At 39.9% G+C, this 15284-nt stretch overlaps 1 protein-coding gene across 1 annotated transcript in view; it reads right to left on the minus strand.

Annotated features, from left to right (window-relative positions):
- Positions 1-15284, minus strand: part of FRAS1 (Fraser extracellular matrix complex subunit 1) — a 436825-nt gene that overhangs the window by 153890 nt on the left and 267651 nt on the right. The window contains exons 21-22 of the mRNA XM_079152936.1: positions 8017-8169; positions 7645-7791 (exon numbers count right to left, since the gene is read on the minus strand). Coding sequence (XP_079009062.1) covers positions 7645-7791; positions 8017-8169 — 300 coding nt within the window. The remainder of the gene's footprint in view (positions 1-7644; positions 7792-8016; positions 8170-15284) is intronic.

Below are 15284 nucleotides of genomic sequence, written 5' to 3' on the forward strand. Positions count from 1 at the left end.
TTATACTTAACCTAAGATCTCTAGAATTGTAGTTCAGAATTTTATTTAAACTTGACTTCTTAAGGAACCAAGTCCTCTATAGCTCATGCTGTGTATTGAGTGTGTGTTTGTGTGTGTGGGGGGGGGGGAGGGCGGGGGAGGCAGGTCAAGATTAAAATTAGGCACCGACTTTATGGTGGAGCTTATAAATCTCATATTTTAAGATAGAGGACTTAAAGGTTACTTGGCTTATTGGTTTGTCCAAAGGTCATTCTCAGCAGCTAGTCACGTGACTCAGGCCTTCAGGGGTGATTCCCAATGTGGTCATGCTTCCCCATTCTCTAACTTCTCCATCTACTCAGTTGTTCGTGCTGGAGAACCTAAGATTCTGCCTGGGTGTCTTTCTTCCTTCACTCCTAATCCAGTCACTCATGGATCCTATTTATTCAAACTCTCCAACATAACTCAGGACTTTTTGCTTTCCTCCACAGTCACAAATGCCAATACAGCCAAGCCACCATCATCCCCTCTGAACTACCATCAGAGCCTCCTGACTTACTTCACTCTTGCACTCTCATTTCCAAGCGTTTAGCCGGGTGGCTTTTTAATTCACGCTACGCAGGTTTCAGAGTACACTTTCCCCTAAAACCCAGACTTTCCTCAGCCCTGGAAAATTTCTAGCCATCATCTGCATAAATATTGTTCCTCCACCTTCCCTTCATTCTCTCCTCCTGGAAAGTTTAACACACACATATGAATCCTCTTAATGTAATTTCCAAGTGTCTTATCTTGAATTCTTTATCCATCTTCTTTATCTCTCCTCCCAGAAAACCCTTGTGGAATCTCCAGAACAAGTCTCCTGGGTACCTGCTCTGACAGCACCCAGACATTTCCTTCCTGCCTTGGGTACCCATTTTCACTGAAGTGATTATTTGTTTAACATGTGTATCCTTTAGGCTGTAGACTTCAGGAATGCAAAGACGGGGTATGTTATGTTCCTGATAGTATTCTCCAACAGCTAGCTGGTGGTCTGTCATATTGTAGGTGTTCAATAAACACTTGCTACACAAATGAAAGAAGTCAGGTGCAGTAATATGTAATGTACACCCACCTGCACTAACATGCACACAAGCTCCGGCATCTCTGTCTCATTCTGAAATCTACTCTGACTATAAGTCAGAGGAAAAATGTAGAAAGGATCCAGTGAGTGAGTTGTAGGTCTATAGGATAGCAAGGTATGTGGCACAATGCAGGGAAATTACCTGCCTCTAAAATAAAAAGAAATGAACTATTCTCATTTCACCTCTAAGAAAAGCCATAGGTATAAATTATTCATTTTAATATGTAGATGGGTAATTTAAGGTCCTAGGAAAATTCTAGATTGGGTTTTTCAGATATTTAGGAATAAATAGAAAAGAATATTTTAATAGCTGGAAGCTTATATGAGACAACTTTCACTCTTTTTTTTTCTAGGATTTCTATGTATAGATTTTAATTTTGGTGTAGTATTTTTATGACATCATTTGAGTTATACATAAAAACTGGGTTCATTTTGACAAAACCACACATGCCTGGAATTCGATTTATTATATTTCAGTCCCCATCCCCCTTTCCTCCCACTTTCCTTTCCCTATTCTAATGATCTTTCTTTCACTCATTGATTCATTCATTTATTTATTTACTGTACTAGTTATACATGACAGTAGAATGCATTTATGCATTTTGAAAAATCATACAAAATGGAGTATAATTTCTTATTTTTCTGATTGTACATACTACAGGATCATATTGGTCATGCAGTCATATATGTACATGAGGTAATGATATCTGTTATCCTCTACTATCATTCCTTCCCCCATACTCCTTCCCCTCCCTTCACTCCTCTCTACCTAATATAAAGTAACTCTATTCTTCCCTGGCACCTCCCCCTTATTGTGAATTAGCTTTCACATATCTCAGAAAACACTGGGCTTTCGGTTTTTTGAGTTTGACTTATTTTGCTTAGCATAATATTCTCTAAATCCATCTGTTTACCAGCAAACGCCATAAGTTCATTCTTCTTTAAAGATGAGTAATATTTCATCATATATATGTCCCATGTTTTCTTTATCCATTCATCTGTTGAAGGACACCTAGGTTGGTTCCATAGTTTAGCTATTGTGAGTTGAGCTGCTATAAGCACCAATGTGTCTGCATCACTGTAGTATGCTGATTTTAAGTCCTTTGGGTTTAAACAGAGAAGCAGAAGAGCTGGGTCAAATAGTGGTTCCATTTCAAGTTTCCTAAGGAATTTCCATACTGCTTTCCATAGTGGTTGCACCAATCTGTAATCTCACCAGCAATATATAAGAGTACTTTTTTCCTATATCTTCGCCAACATTTATTGTTGCTTGTATACTTGATAATTGCCATTCTGACTGGGGTGAGATGAAATCTTAGAATAGTTTTGGTTTGCATTTCTCTAATTGCTAGAGATGTTGAACATTCTTTTATATATTTGTTGACCATTCCCATTTCTTCTTCTCTGAAGTACCTGTTAAGTTCCTTAGCCCACTTATTGATTGGGTTATTTGGGTGTTTTTATGTTAAGTTTTTTGAGTTTTATACATATCCTGGAGATTAATGCTCTATCTGAGGTGTAGGTGGCAAAGATTTTCTGCAACCTATAGGGTTTCTTTTCACATTATTGATTGTTTCATTTGCTGTGAAGAAGTTTTTTAGTTTGATATCATCACATTTATTGATTCTTGATTTTATTTCTTGTGTTTTAGAGGTCTTGTTGAAGAAGTCAGATCCTAAGCCAATATGGTGAAGATTTGGGTCTACTTTTGCTTCTGTTAGGTGCAGGGCAGGGTCTCTGTTCTAGTGCCTAAGTCTTTGATCCACTTTGAGTTGAGTTTTGTGCAGGGTGAAAGATAGGAGTTTAATTTCATTTTGTTACACACGAATTTCTAGTTTTCTCAGCACCATTTGTTGAATAGGCTATATTTTCTCCAGTGAACGTTTTTGGTGCCTTTGTCTAGTATGAGATAACTACATTTATGTGGGATTGTCTCTGTGTCTTCTATTCTGTACCACTGGTCTACATGTCTGTTTTGATGTCAGTACCATACTGCTTTTATTACTATGGCTCTGTAGTATAGTTTAAGGTCTGGTATTGTGATACCTCCTGCTTCACTCTTCGTTTATTTATTTATTTATTTATTTATTTATTTATTTATTTTTTATTGTAAACAAATGGGATACATGTTGTTTCTCTGTTTGTACATGGCGTAAAGGCATACCATTTGTGTAATCATAAATTTACATAGAGCAATGTTGTTTGATTCATTCTGTTATTTTTTCCCTTCCCCCCACCACTCCCACCCCTCTTTACCCTCTATACAGTAGTTCCTTCCTCCATACTTGCCCCCCTCCCTAACCCTAACTCTAACCCTTCCCTCCCCCCCATTATGTGTCATCCTCCACTTATCAGCGATATCATTCGTCCTTTGGCTTTTTGAGATCGGCCTATCTCACTTAGCATGATATTCTCCAATTTCATCCATTTGCCTGCAAATGTCATAATTTTATCATTCTTTATGGCTGAGTAATATTCCATTGTATATATATACCACAGTTTCTTTATCCACTCATCAATTGAAGGGCATCTAGGTTGGTTCCACAGTCTGGCTATTGTGAATTGAGCAGCTATGAACATTGATGTGGCTGTATCTCTGTAGTATGCAGATTTTAAGTCCTTTGGGTATAGGCCAAGGAGTGGGATAGCTGGGTCAAATGGTGGTTCCATTCCAAGTTTTCTAAGGAATCTCCACACTGCTTTCCAGAGTGGCTGCACTAATTTGCAGCCCCACCAGCAGTGTATGAGTGTACCTTTCTCCCCACATCCTCGCCAACACCGTTTATTTATTTTTGATTGATGCTTTCTACATATCTATAAAGGTGACATTCCCCATAGAATGTAAAATTCATTCTGCATTTCTTCTCCTTTCTAGTTCCTCCTCCTTCTCTCTACATCTCCTTCTTCTACTCCACTGATAGTCCCTATGTCTTTATGATATCACATCTCTTCCTCCTTCTTTCCCTTATTTTGTTCTAGCTTCCAAATATGAAAGAAAAAAATTTGACCATTGATTTTCTGAGTGGCTTATTTCACTCAGCATGATATTCTCCATTTCCAACCATTTATCAGCCAGTGCCATAGTTTTATTCTTTTTCATGGCTACATAATACTCTAGTGTATATATATATATATATATATATATATATATATATAAAATATATTTTCTTGATCCATTTATCTATTGACAGACATCTGGACTGATTCCATAATTAGGCTATTGTGACCTGTGCTGCTCTCAGTATTGAAGTGGTTGTGTGGCTATATTATGCTGATTTGAATTCTTTTGGATAAATATCAAGGAGTGATAGGATGGGTGGGCCATATGGTGGTTCCATTCCTAGTGTTTTAAGGAATCTTCATATTGCTTTCCAGAGTGGTTTTACTAATTTTCAGTACTATCAACAATGTATGAGTGTACCTTTTCCTCTACATCCTTGCCAGCACTTGTTATTATTTGTATTCTTGATAATTTCCATTATGACTAGAGTGAGATGAAATCTTGGTGTAGTTTTGATTTGTATTTCCCTGGTTGCTAGGGATATTGAACATTTTTCATGTACCTTTTGACCATTTTTTCTTTTGAGAAGTGTCTATTTGGTTCTTTTGCCCATTTATTTATTTATTTATTGGTGTTAAGTTTTTTGAGTCCTTTATATATTCTGGATATTAATCTCATGTTAGAGGAGCAGCTGGTAAAGATTTTCCCTCATTCCATAGGCTTTTTTTTTTTTTCATGTTCTTAACCATTTCCTTTGTTGTGCAGAAGCTTTTTAATTTGAAGCCATCCCACTTATTGATTCCTGGTTTTATTCTGGAGCTTTAGGGGTCTTATTAAGAAAGTCAGTGCCTTACTAATATGATGGAGTGATGACCCTGTGTTTTCTTCTAAGAATTGCAAAGTTTCTGATCTTGATTCAGTTTAATTTGACTTTTGTGTGGGATGAGAGATAAGGATCTAGTTTCGTTCATATACATATGAACATCCAGTTTCCCCAGCACCATTTGTGAAAAAGGCTGTCTTTTCTCCAACATAAGTTTTTGGCACTCTTGTCAAGGATCAGATGACTGTCAGTATGTGGGTTTATTGTCATGTCTTCTATACTATTCCACAGCTCTTCATGTCTCTTTTGATTGGGCAAAGTATTTGATGAAAATCCCAAAGATAATCTTGTGAATACAAAAATGAAGTGGTACTTATTAGTTGTAGGTGCATTGAAGATGGTTGAAATGCGTACTCAAAAAGGAAATCTTTGTAATAGGTAAAATAAATGTCCCTAAATAAGAGATGGCCTCCCACTTCTGCTTAAACACTCTGCTGGCTCCAGTTTTGCATGGAGTAATGTCCAAGTGGAAAATGAAAACTAATTTCAAATCTCTGAAGGTAACTGTGTAAATGAGGGATTATTCTCTGTTGCTCCACAGGGAAGTTCTAAGGTCAAACAGAAAGAAGAGTCCAACAATGGAACTGGATCCTTCCTCACCTGTGAAGGGCTGTGAAAAGCCATCTTTGCTTGGGGTGCAGTGTTGGATAGGGTAACTCTTGAGTCCTTGAGCTCTGAAGCATTATGATTTCAAGTACTGAGAACTTTGTTTATTATTATTGCTTTCTTATAGTTTCTACCTTGACTTGCTCACCCTTAACACTTTAGAGCTCAGTTAACATTACACATTTTCTAAAGATCTCTGAAACTGGAATCTAGAAAGTTCTCCAGTCCTTACTTTCTTTAATAATGCAGTTATCATTGCCTCACATAATTCTGATTACATTTCCTCAAAAGCCCTTTACAGTACAATTTCTAAAATTGGCAGGGCCTGTAATTGTCTATAATGGGGAGCATTACAAAGGAACATTGTTGACTTTTTATTTTTTTACATAGTAGAAACTCAAATATCTCAATTTGGAGGCTTACTTTATCCAATCTTAGAAAGGGTGAAACTTAAGGACTAAACTAAAGTTAGCAGGTTTTTAATTCAACTGAAATAGTCTATGAAATCCTATTAACATGGTAGCATAGCAAATGTATTTGTGCAGAGGTCACCCTGCAGCAAGGAAAATACTTCCCAAAAGAGAAATACTTTAATGCAATGTATTTTTGTCACCTATATTTCATACAAGGGATTCTATTTTTCCTTTCGAACTTCTATTTCTGTGAGTCTGCTGCTGGGAAGATCCTCATAAATCTAAGTCACTATTTCTCCACCAACACTCTCCTGCTCTTGGATAGAACATGCAAGAATTTCATTTCTGTCTCCTGTAGTACAGAATCTAGAGATTCTGGCAGATGGTTGATATATACCAAGCAAAGTTTTTGTTTCAAAAGTAAAGAAATCTTCTCATTGTTTGAAAATAGGTTTCTATCTCTGATAACTCAACAGGTGATGCAAAAGTGTGAGTTTCATATAACCTCATTTCAAATGCAAATGCTTGCAAGCATCTCAATAACTAACTGCAGCATCTAACTTTCTATGTCTATCTATATAAATAACTTTTATTGCATTATTTTCTTCATTCCTGATGATGTTGATAATGACAACAGGATAACAACAACAGTTAGTCTGCACAGACCTGGTTCCCTGGTAGGATCTTTATTAACTGCAACAACATTAGAACAAAGGTACTGTTTGAATCCCCTTTTCACAGAAGAAGAAACTAAGGAACTGCAATTAACTGACTTGCTTAAGCCCATAGAGTGGGCAAGTGCCAGTCAGGATTTGAACTTAAACTCCTGATTCCAGAGCCCACTCTCCTAACTACTAGTCTATAATGCCTTCAATCTTGTACTTCCTAGAACACAAAATTGAAATATCACCATTGTGTTTGTTCATTGTCATTTTCAAAAGTATAACAATTTTTTAAAATGACACTTCAGTGATTGAAATAAAGTAAGCTTCTCAGGGAACAAATGTTCCCTCATCTGTGAAGGATTTCCCAACTTTTTTTCCATCCAGATTTGCCGTTTCCCTAATTCTTCCTAACTCTTCGTCTTTGACTCAAAGTAATTAATCATATTCTAACTTATTTAAGATAACAGACATGTATATGAGTAGCTCTTATGCAGGATAAAATAACTAGTATTTGGGCAGAAATGGAATGTTTTGTAACATATAAAGCCTGGCACATTGTCAATATTCAATAAGTACACAGAGAAGACAAATTAAATCCAGAGACGTGCTCAGTCCCCAGACTGTATATTACAGTGAGCTTCATTTTCTGCCCAGGATCAAAGAATTGGATTTCTGAGAGAAACCATACAGATGAGATGGACTAACACTTCTATTTCGTTAATGAGATAACTGGAAAAGAGAAGTTAAGTAACCTGCCCAAGATCACACAGCTGGTTCTCAGAAAGGAGAGCACTTTCAGTTAGGCTGAAATCTGAGTTATAGTCTTCTAAGAGAATCCATGTTGCCTTTTAGATTAGCTTTCTTCCTTTTAGAAAACAAAGGCTGCCAGGAGAGAAGATGAAAGTATGAACCTTGCAGTTTCTTCTAATGGCCCCAGAAGGGCAGGAGAGGAGAGAAAATTCATTTAAAACACCTACGCTGGCAAGCGCGGTTGTCATCGACATGGTGCCCAGGGAAGCAAGTGGTGCTGCAGGTGCCAATGTGGGTCAGAACGAGGCTGGTGTCACAGGAGGAGCAGGAGAAAGGTCCTCCACCCTGGCAGGTTCTGCAGGAGGAGTGGCATCCTGCAGAGACACAAACAGAAACCATGAAGCCAGGCTGACTTCTAAGGCAGCACCGCAAGTGCTGCTCATAAAAGCCCCCCCACCGAGCTCATCCGCTGGCCTGGCTCAGGGTCCACGCACAGATGCTTCCTGCCTCCTCTCTTCTCTGAGAAGCTCAAACCTGCCTACTGCACCCAGGAGAATGTCATGAGGTTCCTCCGGCTCCTGAGTCCAGCACTTACTCACTTTTACAAGCTCCCCTCTCTGCGTAGTATCCAGAAGGGCAGTCGGGAACACAGTGGTCCCCTAGCAGCAGGTGGCGGGCATTCTGGCACCTCAGGCAGATGCTCCCGGTGTCCTGGAGATCAGCTGCACAGTGCTGGCACAGGGGATGGCAGTCTGGAGAGGGCAGGGAGCAGAGAGAAGGCAGCAATGCTCATGAGTACCGCCTAATCACTACACCGAAGGGCAGAGGGATTTCAATTACCAGCATGCAGCACAGACAGCCGGAGAGTCGCCCCAAGGCAGCGTATGTCAGTAAAGCAGAAGCTTGGGACCTGTACAAATTGTGTGTTTGAGGTTTTTAGCAAATGGCTAGGCCCAGCACAGCGATTGAATTTTCATCTCTTTCCAATTGAATGACCTTCAAGTACCAGGGCACATATGATGATAGATACTTGCTGTGGGTGTAGAGAGAACTGTCAGACCAACAGAAACAGCAGGATCAGTACACTCAACATCTCCCCTAAGGGCTCCACGCACTTGAGTGCACCATGTCCCCAGTCTGTGCTCCTGGTCATTGTGGGCTCCTGAGCCCTGCACTTGGCTCTTTCTCACAAATCTGGTCTTCCAGAGCCAGCAAGCCAGTCTTGGCCTTTGGGTTGGGGGCAATGCAGGTAGTACATCATGGATTGAGTCACTGGAAAATTTTAGTCTTTAGCTAGAGATAAAGTTATAAAAACATGTTAGGAGTTGAAAAATCATTTTTATGACCTGATACATAGATGACAGCAGCTCTGTCCGACCAGCTGTGATTGAAACTATACAACACATTATCTTGTGCAGCCAGCACTCTCTTGTTCTCGCTCATGTAATAGTCATCCTCTAATAAAGAACTCGATGGTGCTCAGCTTTCACTGTGGGAGAAAATATCCTCTGCTCTGCTTTCAAGTGATGATTACTCTGTGAGTCTCATTTACCATTCTTCATCCCAAAGTCAGAAGAAAACCCACAAATCCTGAATTATCCACCGAATGGAAAAGGAATAAAGATCAAGGAAAAGAGTCAGAGTTCAGGTGACAGGCCCTTCCCATCTTCCCCTGCAGGATGCAAAGCACTTATACTTGCTAATGCCCCACCCAGGACCTGGATGGGTCCTGTTTCACCTCAAGGTCTTGGAGATAGACACTGTGATTTTCATCCAGATTTTCACTGAAAAAAATCATGTCAGTAAAACAGATCACCTTCCCTGAGACTTGTTGAAAAACAGGTCTTTTGCTCTGTATTCCTGGTGACACTCTCTCAAGTACTGATCATCTAGCCACATTCCTTGTACAAGTACTAGATCTCACTCCCATCCTGGTGCTCACTCATCCACTGCAGAACCCTTTTCCCAGAATCCCTTCTAGCCAGCCCAGAAGTTAAGACAAGTGTCCTCCTCAAAAAAAACAAAAAACAAAAAACAAAAAACTCCCCACAACACACAAACTAACAGCCCCTGACCTTTCTCTGAACCTTGAGAGTTTCAAATTACAAGCAGTTTTTTTGCCTATATTAGAAATAATTCATGATATCCTAAGAGCCAAATTAATCCTCATTGCAGCTCTTCAGTAAATTATAAAGGAAATGATGACTGGATTGAGGGGCGTGTGAGAAGGGGGCTCTTCCCTCTTTCCCCGCTGTGGTGTGTGGTTTCCACACATGCCAAGCAGTCTGTTCTTTCATCTCAAGAAGTCTGTGGCTTCTCTGCAGCGCAGCAGCACAATCCTAGGTGTGCAAGGGGGAGTTTGAAAGCTTCGGAAAGTTGCTGGGGGAAGCGAAGGTGAGAGTGTTTCACGCTTACCTGAGCGAGTGGGGAAGTGCTAGGATGGAAATCCAGGGAGGCTTTGTTATTTGAAAAGCCACAGCCTCCTCCTCTTCAAAACAACGTGAACAGAGCTCCCTGGGCTCTGGCATGCAGCAACATGATCCGCAGGTGTTCCACGGCCTAAAGACTAGCTGCATCTAACTGAAGCTTTCTCTAGTGTGCAATTAGAGAAATTTAAAAAAAGAATAATCGCCAAGGGGCCGTTTCGAAGAGAAAGTAAGCAAATCTCTGTAGTGTTCTGTGGGTATAATAAATAAGTATGGATGGATCTGTCTGATCTTGGGTCCCTGTAGAAGCTGCTGAAATGAGGAGTGTGATGTGTGTTAATTACTTCTGAAGGAAGCTGGGGTTGGTGGATCCTCCTCCCCACTCTCCCAGCCATTGCTTTGAAACCCTCGCTACTCTTCCCTCGTCATCACTCCACCCTGTGAGTCCTTGATTCATTCCTTCCAACCTTAACAGCTATCTTTACCCATTTTTATTTCATTTTCTCCCTTGTCTCAGGATTCCTCCAACTACTTTCTTTTTTTTTTTTTTTTTTAACTGGGATGATTGAATCCAGGGCACTTAACCACTGAACCACATTCTTTTTTTACTTTATTTTGAGATAGGGTCTTGCCAAGTTGCTTAGGGCCTCACTAAGTTGCTGAGGCTGGCTCTGAACTTGCAAACCTCCTGCCTCAGCCTCCCGAGCCACTGGGATTATAGGCATGTGCCACTGTACTCAGCCCTGCATCTGCATTCTTGATCCAATTTTCAACATTATTTCACTTCTCCTCCCTCTTCGCACTCTTTGATCTCAACATGCAAACGTGCTCTGCTCCACTTCCTGCCTCAGAACTTTCTGTTCTGCATACCTAGTCTCCTGCCTTCCTAACTCCCACTTCACTGTAACCTGCCTTCAGCCTCCACAGTTCTAGCCCTTCTCATCAATACCCCTCTCTCCTCTCCTCGCACAATTTATCCTGGTGATCATCTTGGGATGAGTCCTCTTTCTCTGCCTCTGACTATCTGATGAATGTTGGGATTTCTTACAACCCTCAACTTCTATCCTAACCAAGTCTCCAGATGTATTCAACCAAAATGCCTGGATATAAGTATATAGATTCCAGAAGCTAGTAGAAACAGCTCAAGAATTGTGGAGACCTAGATGACTTGAGGCCTCCACCTCCTTCTGTGGCTCCCTGTTATAAGAGTCATGGGAGACATCCATCAACCCCCTGACATATCACATTGCATGATTGAGTGAGTACCCAGAGGCAAAGGAGAAATCAATAAATGATGTCTGAAAATATAAAACCATCAACTGCAGTTGCCCAAAGCATCACATTAATCCAAGTTAGTTTACAGTTCTAGATTACATGAGAGATTATAACTACTTGAGTTTGGAAAGTTGGATCCTCTCTTTTTGTTTACTATCTGTATGCATTCTGCGATTTAAAAAGTCATACGGAACACCAGATCCTATGAATAAATTCACTCCATCCAACACAACAACCTGAGTGGGCACTGCATTCATTCCCTGATGCAAACCTCCTTTCCCAATCCTGTCTTATACAAGCCCTCAACGGAATACCACTTACTTAAATATGCGTTGGAATCCTGTTCCAAAAGCTGGTTGACTGATTTTTATTAAACCAAGCCAAAAAGAACAATAAATTCCTAAAACCTAGAAAACACCTTTGTCTTCAGAGGCTGGAAGTCAAATCTCTTTGTAGGAAAGAATTCCTTGGGAGATCTCAAAATGAGTAATGACTCACAGGGAAAGAAGCCAGAAATCAGAGCTACGAGAGCTGGAGGATTAATACCAGTGTTCTGACTTACAACCAGAAAAGTACAGTTCCCTGGAGCAGACTATAGAACTCAGGCATGACAGGCTACAAGTGGCCAGTCCCTTGGGTAGCACCTGTGAGCAGGCCTCTGGCTCTTGCCTGGGCTGCCATGATCTACACAGGAGAGCGGCTGAGCAGAGTTCAAACAAGGATCTTGGAGTAGTATTTTTCTGACTACAAAGTAGTCCATGGAAGAAAATAAGAAAAAAAAAAAAACTTTACATATTACAAATAAGCATGAAAATCACTCTGGGAAGGCCTTTCAGAGTCAGTAACTACTAACATTAACATTTTTTCTTTTAGTTTTTTTCTCTACACATTTTACATATACAGACTTTCACATTGGTGAGATTATATTAAATATAAGCATACAACTCTTTTTTATATACTCAATACCATTAGCATTTCTATCTGTCATTAGGGATTCTGTAAACAGGAGCTATTTGATATTTCAGCATTGAGGAAACAACCCAAAATGCTTTTTTTCTTATAGTCTGAACATTTACTTCCAATTTGTCTTCAGTTTCTAATTACGTCTGTGATAAAATCTTTGTGCATAAATCTTTGTCTGCACTTCAGATTATTTGCTAAAGGACAATGTTGAAATAGTACAACTCAATATCATTATAGTTGATTTATATTTATTGAGTTCTGAATACATATTATACTAATATTGTACTAATATTCTACTAATTACTGTAAGTGCATAATGTCATCTGAAGAGATGAAATAGACAATGTCATTATCCCCATTTTATAAATGAGAAACTGAGACTCTGGGAGTTTAAAAGTCCCTTGCTCATACATGTCATGTCCAGACTGATTCTGGCACATACAACTTTAACCTCCTTGGGAATGAAAAACAAGGAGAATTCTTAATAGGTGTCACAAAATTCTCTCCAGAAAGTTTTTATCCATTTGTATTTCCAAGAACCATTCATGAGACTCTTTTATCATACCTTCACCAGCACCAAAGAATTTAAAAATAATAAAACAATCTTGACTAATTTGGTTGGTGAAAATTGGTGTTAATGTTGTTTTTATTTGTTTTTCTGAAGTGAGTTTGAGCATTTAAAAAGTCTTTTTCTTTTCAAAGTACATAGTAATTTTAATATTGTAGTTGTAGTATTAGGGGGTGGGGAGAAACGATCCTGCATACATAATTGTAATTGAGTAGTTAATAGGTATGTCCATTAATAATCTGAAGTATCAATATCAACCACTGAGTTCTTCCTTACCCACTTTCACCTTCCTGCATTGCACCAGGAGTGTGGGATCGTCACATGTTCCTAGAGAAAGTCGTCAAAATCAGACCTACAAAGATACCAGATTCGGGGCAGGACCATTGCTCTATGGTAAAACACTTGTGTAGCATGTGTGAGACCTGGGTTCAATCCCCAGCACCATCCAAAAAAAAAAAAATTTTTTTTTTTTTTTTTTTTTTTTTTTTTGTAGAGCCCAGGACACAGGTAAAGGAATAAGGGGGAAAGAAGAAAGGAAGAAAATCCTATGTGCACTAGAACTAAAAGACCCAGGCCCTCCATTAAAGCAACCTATACACTTCTCACCTCCCTATCCCAGTCTACAAAAGGCTTTCCAGGTGGAGAGAAAAAAAGGAGCAGAGAGACCATTCACTCTTGCCCTTATCCCCTCCCACAGAATAGGTTTGGAGACAACCCAGTGGAATATTTAAGAATCCTATGGTCGGGTGAACCTGGGCTGCACTTCATGATGTAAAAAGGGCTGTCTCCAAATCATGTCCATGGGCTGGGGAGTAGCTCACTGGTGGAACACTTCCCTAGCAGGTGCAAAGCCCCAAGTTCAATACCTGGCAATGTCCCCCTCCAAAAAAATCAAATTATGTATGTGTCACAGGGGATGGAGATGTTGGCACAGCAGGTTCAGCAACAAGAGAACACAGGTAAACATGGAGGCATAGGAGTAGCATGACACTGTTACTATGGAATGCTACTAGGGGGGGACAGAGTGGCAAGGAAGGATATAAGAGAGGAACCAACTCAGTCCAGGGGACAGGGAAGACCTCCCAGGGAAAGCTGGGAGCGGGTATTCTCTGCAAGAGGAACCAGGCAGAGGTGAGAGGACACAGGATGCCTTAAGGCATGGGAAAATTCCAAAGAATGGGATGTCTTCAAGGAAAGGACAAAAATTCATATATGGCAGGATCTTCAAGAACATAAAAGTAACCACTCAAGTCCTGACTGGACCATGTTTGGAAGACCTTAATAAATTAGGAAATGAAGTCTAGATTTTACCTTACAGGCAGTTTAGGAATTTGTATTTTCTGTCTATTTGCTGAAGTTTCTGTGTGTTTTTCTTACAAATTTAAATGAGAAATTGTATAAATGGAAGAAAACATTAAATCGCAGCAGAAAACCAACAATCCAAAAAAATTCTAACCTTCAGCTGCTGTCAACATGAAATGATTGCTGGGGGAGGAGATTAGGGTTCCCACTGTTTTTTCCCCCCTCCCCTCTGTTACATCTGCAGAAGCCCCTTCTCTGACAAATAACATCCCACAGCTGAACTGTTCTTAAGGGGCTTATGCTTGACTAGGCAGTTGAAGAATACTAATGTAACACAAGTACAGCAATACTACTGTGAAGGGGAGTGCGGGTCGCAAGGTGAACCTTGGGAAGGAAGAAAAGCGTACCTTTGGTTTATCTTCTTATTAGTCCCCAAACTCTTATTAAAAAAAAAAAAAAAAGTAGAATTTGGCCAAATCAATAGTACCTAGTATAGCACCTACATAATTGTCAAATAAAAGAAATACAATATTGGAATAAATACTAAGGAACTGGGGAAAATGTGGAGGCCCATGAAAAGGTCAGTGTGGGTGATACCGACTGGTTTTCATCCACTTTAAGGCAGGAGGAAAAAGGTGCTACTTGGCTGTGTGTGTGACAATTTTCAGCTGCCTTGTCAGTTATGGTTTGAGATAATGAAGAGAGAAATATCCCAGCGGCCAGCCAAATGTATTAATTATACAATCTAAACGTAATTAAGAGGTGGTGAGAGCCCTGACTCCAGGCATGGCAGGAGGTGACGGGGTGCCAGTGATGGTAGACGCCAGTCACTTTCCACTGTGGGCACACTTGCTCAGAACTAAATTGATTTGGAGGCAACCCCCGAATTTTTCTTGGTAGGTGGTAACCTAATTCAGTGACACATCTATTAGAAATTGTGTCCTTAAAAGGGCAGTATCCTCCGAGAGGCCCACAAACCCCAGAATGAATCCCCTGTATACTCCTCACTCCATCTTCCACTCTTCCTGCCCAAAGGTGATTATTTGAAACAATTTCACAGGACACAAGAGAGAAAGTTTACACCATCGCTGCTTAATCTGTTGCAGTTACTAAAATAGGGGAATTCAGTTTCCAAACCACCAATCTAGCAGTCTCTGCAAGGATTAGTGTCCCATCCTAAAAGCCCCATCTGTGCAGTGAGTTATTCACATCTGATCTTCCTGACTGTGAGAAAAAAAAATAGGAGGTTGGCCTCAAATATGTCTACGTGGTGAGTGTGCATCCATTAATTGCTGAAGAACAGTGCCAGTTCTGGAGGTCATCTCAGATTTCT

This window comes from Sciurus vulgaris (genome assembly GCF_902686455.1).
Source record: "Sciurus vulgaris genome assembly, chromosome: 9".
NCBI classification, from domain to species: domain Eukaryota; kingdom Metazoa; phylum Chordata; class Mammalia; order Rodentia; family Sciuridae; genus Sciurus; species Sciurus vulgaris.